The sequence below is a fragment of the Battus philenor genome, unplaced genomic scaffold, assembly GCF_028537555.1.
Source record: "Battus philenor isolate CCGP_79_NKW_IND1 unplaced genomic scaffold, ilBatPhil1.0.hap1 SCAF_4, whole genome shotgun sequence".
Classification (NCBI taxonomy): Eukaryota; Metazoa; Arthropoda; class Insecta; order Lepidoptera; family Papilionidae; genus Battus; species Battus philenor.
The window spans coordinates 9,670,814-9,691,180 of NW_027181704.1; the positions used below are offsets into that span (position 1 = coordinate 9,670,814).

General features: G+C 31.1%; 2 protein-coding genes across 4 annotated transcripts in view; one reads left to right on the forward strand and one right to left on the reverse strand.

Moving 5' to 3' along the window:
- Window positions 1-11,942: 11,942 nt before the first annotated feature.
- egh (beta-1,4-mannosyltransferase egh) lies at window positions 11,943-14,214 on the reverse strand. Its single transcript, XM_068771792.1, has 3 exons — window positions 14,022-14,214; window positions 12,745-13,549; window positions 11,943-12,655 (listed from the first exon to the last, which is right to left on the reverse strand). Exons 2-3 carry the CDS (start codon window positions 13,546-13,548, stop codon window positions 12,083-12,085), a joined length of 1,377 nt encoding a protein of 458 aa, XP_068627893.1. The 5' UTR covers window position 13,549; window positions 14,022-14,214; the 3' UTR covers window positions 11,943-12,082.
- Window positions 14,215-15,293: 1,079 nt separating this feature from the next.
- The window catches only part of pns (pinstripe), a 28,170-nt gene continuing 23,096 nt past the window's right edge, over window positions 15,294-20,367 (forward strand). For 2 of the 3 annotated variants that reach the window (XM_068771429.1, XM_068771431.1), the window contains exons 1-8: window positions 15,294-15,588; window positions 15,657-15,766; window positions 15,931-16,101; window positions 16,967-17,202; window positions 17,897-18,041; window positions 18,213-18,357; window positions 19,176-19,310; window positions 19,673-19,863. In XM_068771429.1, the coding sequence (XP_068627530.1) occupies window positions 15,483-15,588; window positions 15,657-15,766; window positions 15,931-16,101; window positions 16,967-17,202; window positions 17,897-18,041; window positions 18,213-18,357; window positions 19,176-19,310; window positions 19,673-19,863 (1,239 nt within the window). In that variant the 5' untranslated portion in view covers window positions 15,294-15,482. Of the gene's footprint in view, window positions 15,589-15,656; window positions 15,767-15,930; window positions 16,113-16,966; window positions 17,203-17,896; window positions 18,042-18,212; window positions 18,358-19,175; window positions 19,311-19,672; window positions 19,864-20,367 lie in introns of those variants that run through there. The other variant, XM_068771432.1, reaches the window with a different exon arrangement.

Here is a 20,367-nt window from a genome sequence, read left to right on the forward strand (position 1 = left end):
TAAAATGTCTCTTCCAAAGGTACAAAACTACAGCATTTTGACTTTTTAAAGGTCATCGTATATTAATTGGTCTCATTGCATCATAATACAATTATTGTCAATACATGGTATACATAAAAAAATGTTATAATACTTTAACAGATCTCTAAAACAAATCGAAAAACAAAACACTCGTTTCCTGTGATTATGGACATTAAGTGGATTACGTTTCAATCAAAATCACCTTACGCTGGTTGCCTAATTTGCTTTCACAATAGTTTCACATCGATTGTTAATTTTAAGCGTTTCTATGTGCAGTTTTGAAATTTTATTAAATCTAAATTTATTTATCGAGTTAAATTAAAAAAAAAGACTTCTTAGAGATCTCGTGAGTACCTAATATTTAATTATCTCGTACTTTGTTTTGTAAAGCATATTCTAAAACTGTAAATGGAAATATACTTTATGAATGTTAGTCGCATTCTTATTGCTTCAGTATTCTCGGGTGTTTTGAAAATCGTTTAGTTACTGGATCCTTTAACTCATTTTGATGTAGACATGGATTGTTTAAGTTAGTTGACGAACTGGAAGATAATTATATTATCATTCACTTTAAAGTTGTTTCTTTCGCCTATTCTAAAAATATACACATTAAAATAAAAACTAGAAGCAAGAATTTTAAAAAGCCCTATTTTATTTACAAATATTTTGTAAATGTACATTAATATATCTAATCAATATTATGTTGATTGATAATTTCAATTTACACGTGTATCGAAATTACAATAATAAAAGTGTAGTTGATACCGACATTCGTTTTTTATCAGTGTGCGTGAGACGTTAATGATAACATTTTGAATTTTTTTTTTAACATTTAAATGATGTCTGTGGGTATCAAGCGTTCTCAGCAAATATTAATATAATTCGAAAAATCACCAGGCAATTACACGGATTCTTTATATGACTTTTTCGAAAGATATTAATTATATAAATCTATTCATTGAGGAGCTGTAACATCTTTCATGTGATTGGTACTACTGAAATTAGATATTAGCGTTCAAAAAACCGATAATTCAATTAGTTTTCTTACATTGCCATTCCATAATCTACTTTAAATCATGTCTGAGAGGATATGTAATGCTTCTAAACTTGTTACACTACAAGGTCGGATGAGTTCGAGTATCAACCAGCAATTTTTCCATCAGCAGGACCCCTGAGACCAAAGGTAAATAAAATAAGCTCTTCAATCAATATCGTTGTCCACAAACTTTTAATAGATTGCTATCGATCCAACCTGCACTTAACGTAATGGCCTCGCGATTGTTTTCCTATAAACCTAAGTAGGTAGGTATTGTCTGCTTGGAACCACTCCACCTGCTTGTCTTTACTTAAGTCCTAATTAGAGCTTCAAATCAATACACATTTTTAAGATTTTAAAAAAGGCATACTCACAATAATAGACGTCATAAAATTAGTTTATAGAATTGAAAAAATATTTCCTCTTTACTCATAAATGTTTTGTGAATATAATACTTAGCTGCATCGCGGGATTGCATAAACCCAAATGTTATTGCTTTGGCTTATATCATGTTCAAAAGATATCGGTATATAAAAGTAAAATTAACCAACTTAAATATAAGGGTATTAAATATGATGCTTTACAAAATATTACAGAGAGATACTATACACGGTTTTAAGATAATCCAGAATTAAGTAGAATCAAAAACAATACACCTATAAATAAGTATTTTTCGCTCGCAACCGCGGCATATGATAGATAGCTGGAAACTCTTAGAGCGGATATGTATTTCTGTTCTTTATTACTGCCATTAACAGTACAGTGCTGACAATACTATATTACTATTTGAAATTTCTTGTTACCAGTTAAATTTTCAATGCGAAAGCAAATAATGTAAGACGAAATGCCGAAAATGTTGACGAAATGAGATAAAAAGTCGTTGACGTAAGGGAGGATATGCTCCCCATCTTGTGCTTCCCGCCGCAATACCATTCTGTATATAATACAGTTTTTCAACAGCGCATACAGTACAGTTTTGTGATCGATATGCGTAAACGTCCTGTTCATTTTGAAATTATTTTGATATATCAAACTGTTCTTACTAAGAAGGTCGCGTTGGCATTTGAAGACATACATTCGCACGCACTGGCTAATTAACAACCCCTTGATTCGTTACGAGGCATCGTAAGACTTGTGGTCACTGAAAATTAAATACATTCTTTACGCAAAAAAACTGTAGGAATGAACGACCGCAAGGCAAATTTTAATATGAAGTATTTGTGGGTAAAAACTGTGTACCTGTTCGAAAGAATCACTGGTTAGTGAAATCGCTAAAATAGACAAGAGTACAAGAGTGCAATATCTTGTTTAAGACAACACAACAAAAGTTAACGAGTATGAAATTAGTGCTATTTAAAAACTTTTATTACTAAACACGGCCCAACCCCTGCGATCAAAACCACACTTACCGTATTTTATTAAGTTATTTTTGTCGGTGATTTTTTTCTTATGTTAAAAAAAAGTCTTTATACTATACTATACTTACATTATAAAAATTAACACAAAACATAATGCTTACAATAAATTTTGTAATTATGAAGTTATTTTTTTACTGGAATAACAACATTCTATTTGCATTGACGTTCAACAATTTATGTGGGAGTATTAATAACTACGCATGTGAGCCCATAAAAATACCTTCCAACACCTGCAATGGACTTAGCTTGCGTGTGCAAGTGATAAATATCACTGTTTATGTAATAGTTGGAACAAAATTATATTCAGTGTAAAAATAAAATAAAAAAATGTTTACAGTTAATTTAAAAGATTCATAATTACGTAATCACATTACATATAAAGTGAAAAATTAATATTTAGTGAACATTGTTCTATTACTTCACATTAACTAGAAATTAAGAGATTCGTTAAATGATTTTAAAATACAAACATTTTAAAAATAATTTTTACTATAAAGACTATAAGATTCAAAACAAAATTTAGCATTTCACTTCAAAGACTTATACACAGAAACATGCCCGATGAAATTATTGTAAAACAAAAAACTAAACAATTTGTACTGTTGTATTAAAATGTCCTATTCCTAATACTGATAACTTTGATCGCAAATATCAACTGGGTTGGAAATAGTTGGCTGGTCTTTAATTCAAAATTCGAATTGATTTTAAATGTTAATACGATTGTCGATAATTGCTAAAGAAAGAAAAGTTTGCCATTGACCAACCGCAACTGATCACATGGTTCTAGCACCTTGGTTCTTCAGGATAACGTTTAACTACACAATAGACGGAGGCTATAAAATAAGTAGTACAACAGGAAAGTCTCCATGACCCACCATACTCTCCAGACAGTCCCCCACTTTTTTTCTTGAGCTTGGATAACTTCTTGTTAGGAAAAATATGTCGATATAATGAAAAAACTCTTTAAACGAATTAAATGAATGTTACTATGTTTACACAAAATGACAGAATAGCACCCATTATTAATTCGTAAGAAACCGCTGTCGCCTTACCAAGGGCGACTAGGCAGAAACACCTAAGGCACGGTACAGCGGTTTCGGTATTAATATATTATCCTTCATTTTCTCTTTATTTTATTATTGTCACATCAAGTGCACTGTCTTTATTTTTCTTTTTTTTTTACTAGAAACTAAAACCCTCTTATATTCTTAAAAATGCACATGCATTTTATAGCTTTTAACACCGTCTTTTGATATTATTGAAAACAATAAAATCTATAAACATACACGAAGTTACCATAAACATCAGATAATAATATAATGTTTATTTTCATGTCCAGTTTTCCTCTACCTCGCATATGGCAGAGACCTTAAGTCTTTACAAGTTAATAAGTTTTTTAGAGTAATTTTTAATTACCATTTTTCTCTTTATTGTTTTCATATCAATTTTGGGCATGTAGGACGCGTGATATTTAAAATGAACCAGATGTGGACTCTCTTGTTTAAGAGAGTTGTTTGTGTCGCTAGGAGCATTAAGGAAGGCGGCCCTGTAACTGGCAGCATTTGTGTGCCAGTCCTTTTTGGCTCTGCGTATCGCGAATATTACACTAACTTTTAACGCATCATAGTGTGGTCGCAGACCCGTTCTCACATAGGCAAGTTTATGATTCGTGCATGCCAATCCGCACGTCATTCACAGAATCCTGGTCGTACTGAACAGGTTAATGCGGTGGCAATGAGTGCGTAGTAGTACGTACGTAATGAAGACTTGCATGTCGACCTGGAAATACCACCATTTGTCTAGTTCCTAAAACGGAAATCAATTCATTTCTTTTTACACAAACTCATTAATTTCAGGTGCCGCCGCCTACTATACAATGACACCTAGCACATCTCGTCTCATCAAAAACGATGTCGAATCGTAGAACACAGGGGACATCAACCCTCTTATGATGGGGGGATAGATAGACAGAAGCATTGCTAAAGTTTCTTCCTCCACTATTTTCCCAGCGCAAACGCTTTCCGAAGCGGTAATAGTGACTATAGTGACTATATGACTTATTGGTCATAGCAATAACAACTAACCAAGCCGAGGTCCGACCTTCTGGCACCCTTATGTCAGAATGCTAAGCGGGTGTTATTGACGAGTTACAATCCAAGCGAAAGTCCCTTGAGGGAGCCCGTAAAGTCCTTAGCCACGCACGCACGTCTGCTGCATTAAACTTGATTTGGGTCATAGTTCATAGTGTCCTCGGTAACGAGGCAGCTGACTTGGCAACTAAGACCTCCACCGTAATGCACTCTACACGGGCGTACGTCTTTCTTCCCATTGAATTCGTATAGTTAAAAGCGGAATCCGCGCATTTGACAAGCTAAATAAAAGAACTCTCCTCAGTGTCGACACACCATAGTATTCTGCAAAACTCGCTGACGACTAAACTGTACAAACTTATCAAAACATCATTCCGTCTCGCACAACTACAAAGCGGGCACGAGTTCTGCAAGCGGTACAGCACTGCTCTTAACATCTTAACAGCGATTCCTGCTCGTGTGACGGCTCTACTGTACAGACTTTTCACCTTCTCAAATACCGTTTCCTGTTCGATTCTAAAGGTAAGTCTTTTTTTAGACCACGCAATCGTTTGCGAAAACCTTGGTATATAACCATTCAACTTGCCAGACCTTGTAAAAAAAATCTACTGCAAAATCTTTTAATGGGCTCGTCCGGCACATTGTTTTAAACCATAAGACATTCAATAGACCGTAGCGCTTGGATCTCGGCCTCAAGTAAAATATAACAAACATTATAAATAATTTTGTTGTAGTGATATATCATAATTTTTTATACATTTAAATTTCATATTCACTTAAAAATACGCAAGGACATAACTACGTACTGTCACCGTAAGAAAAATTGTATACAATAAAAGACTGTCGCGTGACTCGCAACTGGGAGAAGAAAGATCATATCAAATTGTGGCAATCCCTCTCCCTCCTTCCTGCGCTCAATAAACACAAAGGAAAAAAAATGTAAGCAAAGCACCTATGCGATATAAAATAAAATTATAAAAAAAAAACTTTTCGCGTTTTTTTTTAATCCACCAGAAGTCCAAAAATTTCTATAGCAACGGCATTATGTCACTATATATGTATAATCTATCTATAGTAAGATAAAAATTAATTTTGAAAAAATATTTTTGAATTTTCGCCTAAAATGCTATGGAACTTTTCTCACAACTTTTTAATTATATACATACTGAACGCACTTGACTTTTCGCTTTTAATACATTTCTTGTTATACATAAGTGTTCCAAAAATCGCAGTGTAAAAACATTTGCTTTGGAAGTTATTAATAACAATAAATGAATAACATTATAATGAATTGGAATAGTGTTGTGGTGACCTTTGTCGAAGTACTGTGTCCGTTGCGGTAGCGGTTCTCGAAGCGCGTCATCTATTGCGGCGGCCTTTTTTATGATGGCCCTCCTTTTTGGAGGCCTCTCGTTTCACTATCTTAAAGCTATAACAAAGATTTTGATATTAATGAGTTTTTCATCAAACTTTTTTATTCGCATTGTTTTCTCTCGTCCTTCTCAATCTCAACCATAGTGATATATATCATCTTTCAGCCTTTACATTTTCTTCCATTCGCTAAACTTTTGTTCAAAATCCTTACACACATCACCTCTGAAGAAAGTTTCACCACATTACTTGATGTCATTGTTAACAATTTTGTTCTTACACTTATTTTTATTTGGTTTTATCTTTATTTACATTGTTTACCGTCTAGCTTTACCCGACTTTATAATTACGTTTTATTTTTATTGATCACCTGCTTTATAATTGTAGTGACAATGTCTTTTATTTCGCAGTGTCTTTTGTCTTCCATGAGAGAGGCGATGGTGTCACTTTTCATCGTTTCTTCGAGCTCCATGTCGTACTTCCGTCTTTCTTTCACGAATACGAGACAACTTTTCATTGCATGCACCACGGTCTTGTCCACAGCTGGGTCAAAGGTGCTCGAAGGACTCCCCTTGAGTTTAAACCTATGTATGTACTCAGCGAATCCCCGGTATCCCGTGTACATGTGGACCAGAGCCATGCCCAGCTTCACTGTAGGCAGTGCGCGGTAAGCCGGCACGGCGTCCGGGAAGAACTTCCTCGTTTTTGAAGCCATCTCGCCTTCCACATACATCTTATTCCACTCGCAAAGCGTATCCTGCCTTATTTGTCGCTTAACGAATAAAACGGGCTCTTCTCCTTTTCTGGTCTTCATTGATAGGCCCCGACCTCGCGTGCGCTTTCACCCTGTACAACTTGATACCCTTTCCATTCTCTCTTGCTTTCATAATTTTCTCTTTCACTCGCAACTCGAAGGGATAGACGGTGTCGGAACAGTTATAAGGGCGGATCGCCAGTCACTCGGCAGCGCACAAGTCTGGGCCGACCCACCGGCCACGTACCCTGTTACTTTTGCTAAAAAAAACCCACCTTGAGTTTTTTGGAGCACAACTGTGCGGGGTCCCCTATAACACAGAACGCCGCACCTTACCATCAATGAGGCTGCCGTCGCAGTAATCACCAGATCGGCAGCCATGATGGCAAGTCGGGCCGCTTCAGCAGTCACCTTTCTCCAGACAGGAGAATTCTAGACCAAACTGTCCAGACGGGTGTGGAAGTCCCAAATAGCTGACTGGTACTTTCAGATCCCGGTCCCTTATTAACCGCCGGGCATGACCGCGTTTTGTCTAAAATAAAAGAGCTGCTTCGTGGACCCGCAGGTCCAAAAGAAACCACCCCGCTGAGTATTGTGGCTAAGTGCAATGACGCGGTTTTGTTGGACTCGCAATTTTTTGTGCGAAGCCCCGCTGGACTGCGCCGAGCTAAGAGGTTTGATGCCGACGACGATTCGGTTGTAGATATTATTTAAAAAAACAAGCTATCATTGGTCGTGAAAATTTGTCAAAATTTCCTTTTCCTGTTTTTTATAAGGTAATCAAATGTGCATTAATATACACGCCAAAATAAAATCAACTTGGAAATACCGAACAAGATTGATCTAGTTTTGTGGTATCTTTTTAAATACGAGTATATCGAACACTGTTAATGACTTTTTAACGTGACCGGCTATTTAGAAGATTGAAAGTGTTATTTAGAATATGACGATTTAAATTTGATATTCCATAATTTTTAATAAAATATCGCAGTTTTTTAATAAACGAAAAAATTATTTCTTATCTAAACAATTTTAAATAATATTTGCTAAGAAGTCTTTCAAAGTATTGATAATTTGCTTTGGTTTATCATATTGTAATCATCTTGATGCCGCATAACGCAAAGGTTTACTATGTTATCTTATCAAAATTGCCCAAGAATAAATCATGAAGTGATAGTTAATCAATTTATTTCTTTTATTTACCTATTAAATGTTAAGACGAGCGCGGCCTTCACTTCATAGCAAGAGATATGGCCTGCACATTAGAAAGTGATCTATCCATATTACACAAGCTAGGGTATGTCCGATTTTGTTGAGTGCTGATAACCATCCGACCTTTTAGAGCTTCGTCGGACTTAGGGCTCTAATCGGCTTATGGTTTGGTATTTTACTTAAAAAATTACAGAGGCTGCTCAAACGCATACATAAATAAATTAACTAAGAGAACTATTTTTATTGTTCCTACGCACAAGCAGACATGTATGTAGTTGTCTCATTACTTTTTATAATTTGTCAACACTACTAATTATAACACTACACCGCTTCATTAATCCAGTAAATCCAACCCAAAGGCGCCTTTAAACCGAAACGTTAATAGTTACATGCCTAAAGATATAGGAAAAATATTGTATTTTAAATCTGTATTTATTACCTGCCTGAGGCAGGAAGGCCTGCTGAGATATGACCCAGCACGCGCTAGAGTACCCAGTTTAGGTTGAGCTGTGCTGAGAACTCATCGACATAGTGGACCATTGCTAGCTTTCGTTAGCGTGATGGTGCAGAATGAAAGGTCGAGAAGCGTTAAAATAATATTCTACTATAAATATTGAACATCAGAGCTCCTGATCTGTACTCATGGATGTCAAAGAAAATTATACCACGCTCTCCTCCAATCCTCACAAGGTCCGGCGGAATTAAAGCAATCCGCCACTCATACGTCCTGGCACCGCGCCGGCGCAGAAGTAATTGTCCTAAAACGTTGAGGCACTAGGAAACCTCCGCCGAAACAACGGGAGTATGTGAAGGCTTTCCCGCACTTTTATCAAAATGCTTCAAAGAATACCGTGGGTATTTAGTCGGTGGGAGTCCAGCATAACTGAATTCATTTTAAAATTTTGCTTTAATTAGGAAACAAATACTTAGGTTATAATAAAAAATCTTTGAAATAAAATTTACCACGTTTCACAATATTTTTATTTAAGTTTATTTTTATAATAAAGTTATAGTTTGTAATTACACACAATTTTTCTAGCCTAAAATCACATTTAAATAATAATAATAAACTATTGAGACGAACTGTTCATTAAATAATATATGTATATTAATCAAATTACAAAAAAATACTATGTAACAATTAAGTTACATGTTTAAACAACATATTGTGACTTTAAAAGTTTAAATTAATTCTCGCTAAAATGCTGTTCTACATGAAAAAACTAAAACCAGGTAATGGATAAGTTCTGAGATCAGGTACAACATTGTAAATAATCAAATGAAAAAAATATTAAGAGTTGAAATAGTGGAATAAACTCTAATCAATTTAATTGTTGAAATCTGCCCCAGCAATTAGTACGTATTGATTATCGTGTCACTTTTGTGATAAATCAATTTCTTAATAAGATACAACAAAAAAGTCATGCAGACAACAAAAAATTAAAAATCAATGAAATTATAACACACACAGTAGTATTTTTAGATCACTCGAAGCACTAAAAAAAACAAATTTTCTCGAACATAACAGCAATACTGATAAAATTAACTGTGTCATGGTATTTTTTATGAAATATAAATTTTTTAGTAAACACAATATTTTTAGAAAAGAGACAATTGTGTAAAGCGTCTTTAATATAAGTCTTGAAAATGTTAAAAACATCACAAAATTTCATGGATTACAGTTAAAATGCCTTTAACAACACTTCTTTTCTTTTACATTCTTATGCATTAGTACAAATATTTTGCACATTTTAAATTAATCACCCTTCATTATCTTCATCTTACTGTAGTACAAAAACCAATTAACACAAAGTACTAGTTATAAGGTATGCAGTCATCGCTTTTTAAACATTAATGCAGTATTTAATATTATTATTAAAGCACAATACTTACCTGTTTATTATGCACAAGAATTAATAATTGAAACATTGTTATCTTTTCTGGATAACAATTTCAAACAAATTCCACTAATAATACTGTTTTAGGGTATTTTTTAAAATATAATAGTCATATGATAATTCTTATGTACACAGCAAAAAAGACGTATTTGTGTAACAGATTGAAATTTATAAAAATTCGGTAAGACTCTTAATAGTGAGTTTAGAATTTCGCTTGTGTCCAAACTTGGAATGCATTACCTACATGTTGATGGTTGAAATTGTCAATGTTTGTTTATACATTTTAGGTTTTTTATAAATTTATTTGCATTAGAGATAATTGCCAAGTTTTATATTATGTTGTTAAGTAATAAGTTAAGTAGTAATGCTGTTGAAGAGATAAATACATAAATAAGAAAAGTTGTATAATAGTTATTTCTATTAATATATTGGATGTTTACTAATTAATATAGCAGCATATTGCAAATACATAATTTTTTTAAATATGATGTGTTAAAAACTATCAAGATATCTCTTTCATTTCACACTCATTTCATTTCACACCCATTACCGGCCTACATGAAAAAATTATAGAAATATAATTAAATTCTTAAAAAGTTATTACCTATTAATTTACCAACTTTACTGCTTTTAAACTACATTTGAAATGTCCATTACACTTGGAAGGTCTTCTTAACTTTGTATGTACATATAAAACTATGGTATGAAATGTGGTGTGAAGTAAACTAAAACTTTGCCTACAGTATACTGATTCCTTAGACATATGACCAGACAATATCCTAATAATTTTCTACTGTTTTCCGAACTTGCCTATAAATACTGGTTAGATATATACTTGCTTTATTTAGCATTAATACTAATACACAATACTAATAATGACATGAATACAAAAGACACTATATTATTGTTGGTAAGAACCAAAGTTAGAATTTATTATTTACCTGTTAGCCATTCATTTATTACTATTTGAGACTTAAAAAATAATAATTACTGTAAGAGAAAACTATCGTTCAAGCTGTAAAAATGTACCAAACATTTAATAAAAAAGGCTAGAAAATTTTATTTTAAATTAAATAAAATAAAAAATTGTGTTGAAAAAAATAGATTGGGATTATTTCAGTACTATCGAAACAATGGAGAATAAATATTGCAAAACTGAAATTTTCAATTAAAAACATAAGGAACTAACATTGTGCTTCCCTCCTTAATATTATTCATATATATATGTAATATTTATAAGACAGTTCCATAATTTTATGAAATATTGTACGTATTTAAACTTTGGTTATTGTTTATACAAGAAATCAGTGCTTCATAACCTTCTAGTTTTTGTAAAATGCTTCTACATTACATTTTTTTTTATCGTCAATTAATTTTCTTAAAAGTTATATAAGTATAACACTGTGTTATATATATTTTAGGATGTCAGCTTACTCTTTGTTATCCATAATCTTGTACCAAATTTTGTATGGATTTTAGAAGTACATTTTTCGTAAAAAAAATGTGCGATACAGAATAACTATAGAACTAAATAAACAATGTTTTCATACATAAAGTTATACAAAGATACACCAGGATCATTATTGAAATGACCTTGAAGGATATGCTATTGAATCAGACAAAACCAACCGATTTTTAGTATGTCATACCCAAAATTATCACATAAATCATAAATTAGTCTACATAAACATGTCTAGAAATCATAAGTCTGATTAATATTTTTATTATTTCAATATAGTACCTTATTTAACTTATGGTCTCTTATTCATGGTCTCGTTTTAAGTTTGGATAACTATAATCAGTTCCTTATTTTTAGAATAACACAGATTTTTCCAAAAATCATGAGATTATCTAAAAATAAGTAATTATTTTATGAATGCATATTTTTATACCGGTAAATTTGTGCTTGTTAGAGATATCGCTTTTAAAATCAGGATAAATTTAAAATAAAAATAACAGTGATGGTAGTATTCTTAACAGATTGGAATGAAACAGAAATTATTAAACATACAAATTGCATTAGTTATTCACAGTAAAATTAATCAGTTTCAAATTTAAGTTGTAAGATTTTAACCTATGTCTTTATCATATTAATTGTTCAATAGCCATTTTATTTTAAACTCTTTGGTAAAGAAAAAAACATTTCAGTTCTCTATAAAAACATTCAACATAAACATAAAAAAAACAACTTTATATCTTATTCAACCATACATTCAAATTCTTTAAGTATTTTGTGCACTTAACTAATGACTATAAAATTTTTAATTTATGAATATAAAAAATCATACGGTCACAGGAATTTTGACTTCTTTGTTAACTATATAAAATTTGTGCTTTTTACCCAATACACCCCAGATAACTGCTACATTTTCAATGATAATATTAAAAGGAATGGTAGCTAATGCACCACAAACAAACAACAAGAATTTTAAAGGTCCAAATCTATGTATAGGAAAAGATTTTATGACACCAAAAATATACATATAAATGTTTACAGCACCTATAAATCCACAAGTAAAATCTAAAAATTGTGGACATGGTATTGGACAAAGTACAGCTAATAACATATTACTAGTAGACAGTGGCAGTGTAACCCATGAATAACAGGATATTGCTAAAAATACCTTATATTTAAGAGCAATTTCTTGACTGTGAACCACCAATAGAATACCTTGGATCCAACGCTTTCTTTGTTGCATAAAGTCCCATAAAGTAAATGGTGATTTCTCCCACATTTCTCCTTCAACAAAATTAAAAGTATAACCCTCCATATAAGCCTTCATTGCAAAGTAACAATCCTCAGCTACAGACCCGTCTAGTCCATTGTCAAATGACACTTTTTTCTCTGCACAAACCTGGAAGAGAATTAGTATTTTAAAGAATGCCTATGTTACAACTCATATTGTATACTTTTACACATGTATGTATTTTCATTAATACTAACCTGTGTTACAACATAAGAACCTTTCCAACTAAATAATGGTTTATGAAAAATGTAGAATTGAAATCTAAGTTTTCCCATATCATCAGCAACTCGAAAACTATCCGCAAGAGTAGTTAACCAATTGACAATGTTCTCATTAGCATATGTAATAAGACCTTGGCCAAATTGATGTTGTCCATCAAATACAAAATTTAAGATACCCCGAACAGAATTTTCTGTCAACAATGTTTCTTCATCCAAATGAACAATCCAATCAGTATCCGCAAGAATATTCACATCATCTTCTAAACAATATTGTAATGCACGAGATTTAAAAAGTGCACCAGTCTTGGTTTTATATTCAGATGGCACAACTACTTCTCTAACTCTTCTATGTTTAGGTAAGCCAATAGATTTGTCAGTCACAACTTCTATCATAAAGTTCTCCATACCAACATCAATACACATATTCATATTTCTGGTAACATTATCCCGTACAAGTTTCGGAAAATCACCCCTAGTAACTATTCGAATACAAATAAAAGGAGCTAGTAATGGTGAGCCTTTCAATTTTATCTTACCAGGGAAAGCATTAAAAAATGTTAGCCCTGCAAAGTTACAAAGAACTTGAGGTATTGTAAGTAATGTTAGAAGTCTAAGAAAATATAGAGTAATTGTTCCATAAATTCCATATTCTTCCCAGGGGTCAATTATTCTTTTCTCTTTATCATCTAAGCTAATAGCACCTGCTAATACTAAGAAGGTAAAAATAAATGTCATGAACAACAAACAATGAAGCATATGTTGCACTCTTCCTCGCAGCATTCTGTAACAATAAGAAAATGTTCAATTTTTTTAATACTATTTTATCCAACATTATATTCTATACATTAAAAAATCTAACAAAATAAATACTATAAAATATTTCTGCGTTATTATCTTGTTCGCTTTGTGCTCACAAAATCGGCATTATGTTGCTTAAGCTGATAATAAATTCAATAAAAATGTATTTTAAATCTTAATCATTTTTTAAGTTTACTTAGAATTTTTAATTTTGTGAATTCCTTAAGAAAACTTCAACGCAACAATAAATAGAATTTTAACAGTTGAATAAAATAAAAATAACTATAATTCATATAGGTAATTGCACCCTGCAAACAGAAAATTCTAAAGAGTGAATCATAACCTACTGACTAATTATTAATACTTTTAATATTGCATACCTTTTAAGTATACATAAAAAGACGCTAATGTTAAAGATTGAGATTTACATACAGGTAAATTTAGGTTTAACTTACCTTTTAACGAAGCAAAAATATTTTTACTAATAAAATATAATTTTTACTGTTCGTAAACACTATCTTCTTTTATGATATGTACTCAAAAGTTTATAAAAAAATACACGCATATCAACATATATTCCATAAAAAATTAGGAAATTAAATATTTTTTTATGTAAACTAAAAATCAGAGCACTCACACACCCCACAAACTGACATTGAAAATTGAAATAAAGATAATACAGGCACGCCTTTTGAATTCAAAATTGATAACGCAGATAAGAACATAGAATAGTAACGAAACATTTGTAATTGGTTAAAAGCTCCATTACTTATGTCTTCGCAACAAATTTCTACTATAGATTATTACAATTAAAAGTTTAATCAATATAATTTACGTTTTTATGACTCTCTATGCAAAAAAGTGCCTAAAATTATGCTGAAATACAAACATTCTGGTTAAATTTTATAAGACAATTTTGGTTTTATTACACAAATTAAAACTGTTCATACTCACGCGATAAAATCACGCTACATTTATATTTAAAATTACTTTTAACATTTTGTGATAAAAGTTTATATTCATATTTTGTCTTATTAGTTTCAAGTTTAACTAATTTAGCTTGATGTACAACATAAATACAAGATCATCAGTGTTCATATAAAATTACGATTTTAATAATATGAAGTAGATATTTAAACAGTACGTTAAAATAAATATCTTTTTTCCTTTTTAAGATCCTTTTTGAGGAATTAAATTCTGTTTAAAGCATGTCAGTATATTTTTTAATAATGTTGTTATGATTAATATTTTCGCATCCCAAAGTAAAGTTTATTCACATTCAAAATGTTTGTTTAGATCCAACATGAAAATATGTGTATAAATAAAACTATGTGCGAAATTGCATTACAAATAATTTATGTGAAAAAACGTTGGCTAGAGCATAAATTAATCATTTAGCTGTTTTTCTTAATACAAACATTAGACTTCCTTTTAGATACTATAATTTTACGTGTTTTTTTAATAAGTTTTTTTTAATAACAGTTAAGTCTAGTTTAACATGGATTGTTGTTATTTATTATAAAATTAAATAATTAGTAGTATTCCGCAATCATTGAATATTTAGATCATAAAAACAATACAAATATTTTAATTGCTAATTTTTTTAAAAGCACAAATAATTCTACTAAAAATTTAAAACCTATTATAATTTACATATAAAAAAGATAGTTGTCTAAAGTTGTCAGTAACTTGACAGTGTGATTGCGAATGGAAGAATGTATTATGAATGGGATTTTATGTGCAACTAAATTAATTTAATTGTTGTAAATATTAATCGTTTTTGCACAATAGTTGTTACTTAAATATGTGATATCATTATGGATATCGTCAAACAGAGATAAGGTTTAAACAATGCTGCGTCAAAATCTTCTAAACTTACTGGAAGAGAAAGTGTCTCAAATAAATAACGGGTCGATATGAATATGTCCGTCTCCGAATTATCGGTGGGATGCCGTTTTGCTGATTATTTTGCTATATGTGGACTAGATTTTGATTCTGGATTGGAACCAGATAGACTTTGTGGTGAATATTAGTAGTTATAATTATATTTTTGTCTTATTTACTATTTCTTTAACAAGCATTATTTTTAGGTGATAATTTGCATATATCTCCGCTAGATCGCTCGTATAAAGGAAAAATCTTAGCTCACTATCCAGACAATATACATAGCAACCCTTTTGATGAGCATGCAGTATGTATGGTAAGTGTAATCATGTAAAAATGTAAATAATAAAAAACACATCTTTGTCTTTATTTAGTTAAAAAATACCAAATACTATGGTTATTTAAATTAAAACCAACCTATATTGAAAATAATTAAATGCTTTTATTGTATGATACATTGTAACTAATTGTTTTTCACAGCTTTGTTTGCCTGCTGGCTTGCAGTTTAGGACACAGAAACACTCCCTAGAGCCAAAATTTCATAGTTTTGTAGTAACCCGTGAAAATGCCTCACGTTATTATGGATTTAGTCTCATTTTTTATGAAGAAGTTAGAAACAGAAATATATGCAGCGCAATGCATACTTTGCAGGTATTTGTTGTGTATGTTACTTATGTTAACTCATGTGTAATACATTACTTTTTTCTTCAGTGTTATTTATGCATAATATGTTTATAACTACATTTAAAGACATGATATGAATTTATGTATGTAGTAAGGGTAAACAATGGTATGCACTAGAAAGTACTTTAGGGGTCATAATAAGTAATTGATTTAATTAAAAATAGTTGCTAGTTACATGTCAAAATTATTGTTTATTGTGGCCTAAACCATTGACAATTTTATTTTTTATGGCCTAAACTTTGTAGTTCAATTATTGTCATATTTGAAAAATAACAGTTTAATCACATTAGGTTTGCAAGTTTGAAATCTATATGCTAATTTTATGTAGACAGTATCTTACAGATAAGTGAAAGCTAGCCACAGACTAGGCCAAATTCAAATTTACTTATATTTTAATATCATGAAATATAGGTTAATTTTACATTCCATTCACAATATTATGTTAATGTTGATTTGATTACTTTGATATTTTTATTAATTATTATGTTGAAATAATTAGTGCATAATAGTTAATATTATCCATTGACTTAACCTAAAACTTACGTATCTCTAAATCTTAGTTTAATATTTAATTTGGTTATAATTATTTGCATGGTCCACATTGACTTGAAACTTTAATTTATTTCACATTTTCCTCTTTTTATAATTCTATTTATGTTTTTATTAATTTCATTTTAAAATAATTTTATAATTATGACAGGTCCTGAACTAATAATTAAATATTTAGTTAATGGTAACAAAATAATCTTCAAATAATGAGTGTACATTTAAGATGGCTTTTAGTTATTGTTGTTAGAATTATTGTATATATTCAAATGATTACAATTTCTAGGCGATGTATATCACTGAACTGTCAAGTGGCCAAACACCCCCAGGACACAGAAAGTCTTCAGGCAAAGAGAGTTCCAGATCATTACCTCGTTCTTTCAAACTCACACCACACACAGGAGCTGCTCTTACATATTATGACATAACCAAAGATAAACTATATGTTGCTAAAAGCATAGCGCTTATATGTCAATACCCCTATGTTAGAGTAGCGCAATTGTTCTTAGAAAATTTATTTAGGTGAGTACATAATAAATTATATTGAAATTGATTAATACTTGTTTCTTAAAATTGCATTAAGTGTACAATGGTAAATTCAGTATTGTTTTTATATATTTGTCTATAGTACTGCATAATAATATAACTATAAATTTATTGGGTTTTTTTACATTTTGATTAGATACTCTGCAAAAATATACTTGTGTTTATTAAGTGTGCCAAAATTGAGTACTTTAATTTGACTAGCTAGTGTGACTTACCATCAGGAGCTCGGTAAAGCATGTACTATGTTCTTGTCAGTAAAAATAAATCTCAGAGTAGTCTTGGTTTGCCTTGTCTCTTTGTGTTGGTTTCTGGAACCAGGGGACTTTGCACTCATTTTGCACCAACACCATAGAAGTTTCTTAGCTATTGGTGTTGTGTTTTCCATAGATGTATAATGCATAATCTAGTTATTATGTAGCCAAGAAATTTTGTTGTGAGCTTCAATAAGTTACTAATATTAGTTCTTGTCTCATTTGCTTCTGCAAATATTGTAGTAGTAATATTTTACAAAATAAATACCAGACAGTGTGGAAATCATAATGTTAGTAGACATATATGTGTAGAAACATTATCTTTGTAAATTGAATTTATAACATAAATATATTAGATTACATGAACTTTAGTAAACTTTGATTAAAAATCCATGTACATATTATTTTTGGTTGTTTAGGTCATTGCCAAGGCAGCCTGGACCGGGGCTAAGTCCTGAATCTTATGTTTATAATTTGTTGTATGAAGTGCCGGTCCCACTTTGTGGGCAGGCACTGCGTTTATATGTTCCACCATCTGAGCCTCACCTTGAACCAATCCCAGTTGTAAGTATTTTTATTCACTAAATTGCACTAAATGTTTTTTGCTTAATTATCAGTTAATGTGAAGGAATTGAAATATCTCATAATAGCAATGATATATACTAGGATTCTTTTTTATTAAAATGTGTAACCGACTCCTATGCCTTTATTAAAGTAATGCCTAACTTGTTTCAGGTGATAAGAATGCCAAATCCCCCAGATGAGTTACCACTACTAGACTATCCCTTACGTGTAATGTTCTCTACTTTAGGAGTGGAGTGTGTAGTACAATTATTTACATGTGTCCTTCTAGAGCATCAAGTACTGCTTAGGTCCAGTGGTAAGAACAATTACATAAACATTAATTAATTGTTAAAATTTATTTCGACCTTTGATTATTCTGTCATTAATTTGTTCACTGCCATAAATGGATCTCGTGTGAGAAAGAGAGGTATATTTTTTCATCTTGATATTTGTGTGAAGCGTTGATAAAATCAACTTAAAACACGCTTATTCTATAGCCGAACCTGCAATTTTGTCATCAATGAATGTATTAGTTCCTAACAGTGATAATGCCTCTTTTTGGCTATATGTTCTTATAATGGCAGTAGTGGCTACAGAAAAGCTATAAATAGAAGTATCTCTATGTATTAGCATAAAAAACTTAGATGTTAAAATAAATTCATTTCCTTTTCATAATATAAAAATGAAAATTTGATCTGTTTTAATGACTTGTGATACTTCACATTTGACAGTCTCTGATATTTTTTATATTATTGTTCAACAACTGAATCTGAATGGTCTGTGTTTATTGATAACAAATTTTATTTTATTATTTTTTAGTGCTTTTATTCCAAATTTCTTATCAAAAAATTAAAAAAACTTAGGTTTTTTAGAAAGTTTTTATAAGTATTTGTTTAAAACACTACAAACTTGCTTTATACTAAAATTTGACAGTTTTTGGAATACGCTTTTTTATTACTTTTTAAGGTTAGAATTGATTATTTGTGGCTAAGATAGTACAACGTCTGACGAGTCAGCTAGAATAACATAAATATAACGATAACAATAAAACTGAAGAAACATACTACATTATTTTATGTTCTGTGAAATTTTCCACTGTATTTTAGTATTAAATATGTACAACTTATTTTACAGATTATAACAAACTGATGCTCGTTTCTGAGTGTATAGTGTCGCTTTTGCTCCCGTTTTCCTGGGCCCACGTATATGTGCCGATTCTACCAGCTCCATTGTATCATTTTCTTGATGCACCTGTTCCATTTGTAATGGGTAATTATACAAATATTACTCCCTACTGTTTATTTACACGGCAACACTGACAAGGGCAGCGCATGTTAACCACACACAAAATGACCAGATAATTGTCACCAAACCATTCATAATTTATGTTCAGTATAGTTGAGAAGTTTTGTTTTTTTCGATTAAAAATTTTGCTTCATATAGTATATTCCTTTAGTTAATGTACAAATTAATACAAGAACCTATTAAACCAAAAGGTTTATTTCTGTTTACAAGCAGGTATTAGTGTCCATTTCAATCTACAATTTGCCTACACATCACATGAATATTTGATTCCTTTTTATCAGATAAATTATTTGTGGAAAAAGTTACAATTAAATTTATGGATATAGGTCTCCATGCAGACAGCGTTGCCATGAGTATTGGTCCTAATGGACCAAGAAACTTCACCGTCGGTTCTGAAGCTGCTCTATGTTTGGTCGATATTGACAAGCCTGATATACAGCTGCCGGAAGAGATGCCCATCTTTCCTCATAGAACACCTTTTGTCGAAGAACTTAACCACATTTTGGATAAACATCAGGTAATAATAAGTTGTAATATAATATATTGTACATTTGTGAAGATAAAATATATACTAAATGAACATTTTTTTCTTTATGCATGAGGGAGTAGGTTTATTTTTATAAAAGTTTAATATTGTTACCATTCGAAATCAAATGTACCGGTACTGTACATATATATATGACCAAATTACAATTATCATCACGCAATGTATATACTTCTTGTCGTCCAAAATGCCGCAATGTCTAAAGAGGAAAGTCTGACCAATATGTGTTGCCAATAGTGATATACTGATTCGAGACTTAGCGATGGGCCTCCTGAATAAAAATAATTTATATGGATCTGTGATTAAACCTTTAAGACATTTAAAATAGCATTTTAGATTAAGATATAATACCGTTTAAAAATCAAAATCGGCCAAAAAAGGGCACTGTTTTTTTTAAATTCAAATTACTTTGTTATTATTAAATAATACATGCCTATAGTTACACGATAAATGTGACAATATAGTGGCAAATTATAT

What these genes read in the sequence shown, in the direction of transcription:
- egh (XM_068771792.1), bottom strand. Translation starts at nt 13,548, where the DNA reads ATGCTGCGAGGAAGAGTGCAACATATGCTTCATTGTTTGTTGTTCATG. An exon ending in GTTCTTATGTTGTAACACAG is followed by an intron (nt 12,656 to 12,744) that starts GTTAGTATTAAT and finishes ATTCTCTTCCAG; the next exon opens with GTTTGTGCAGAGAAAAAAGT.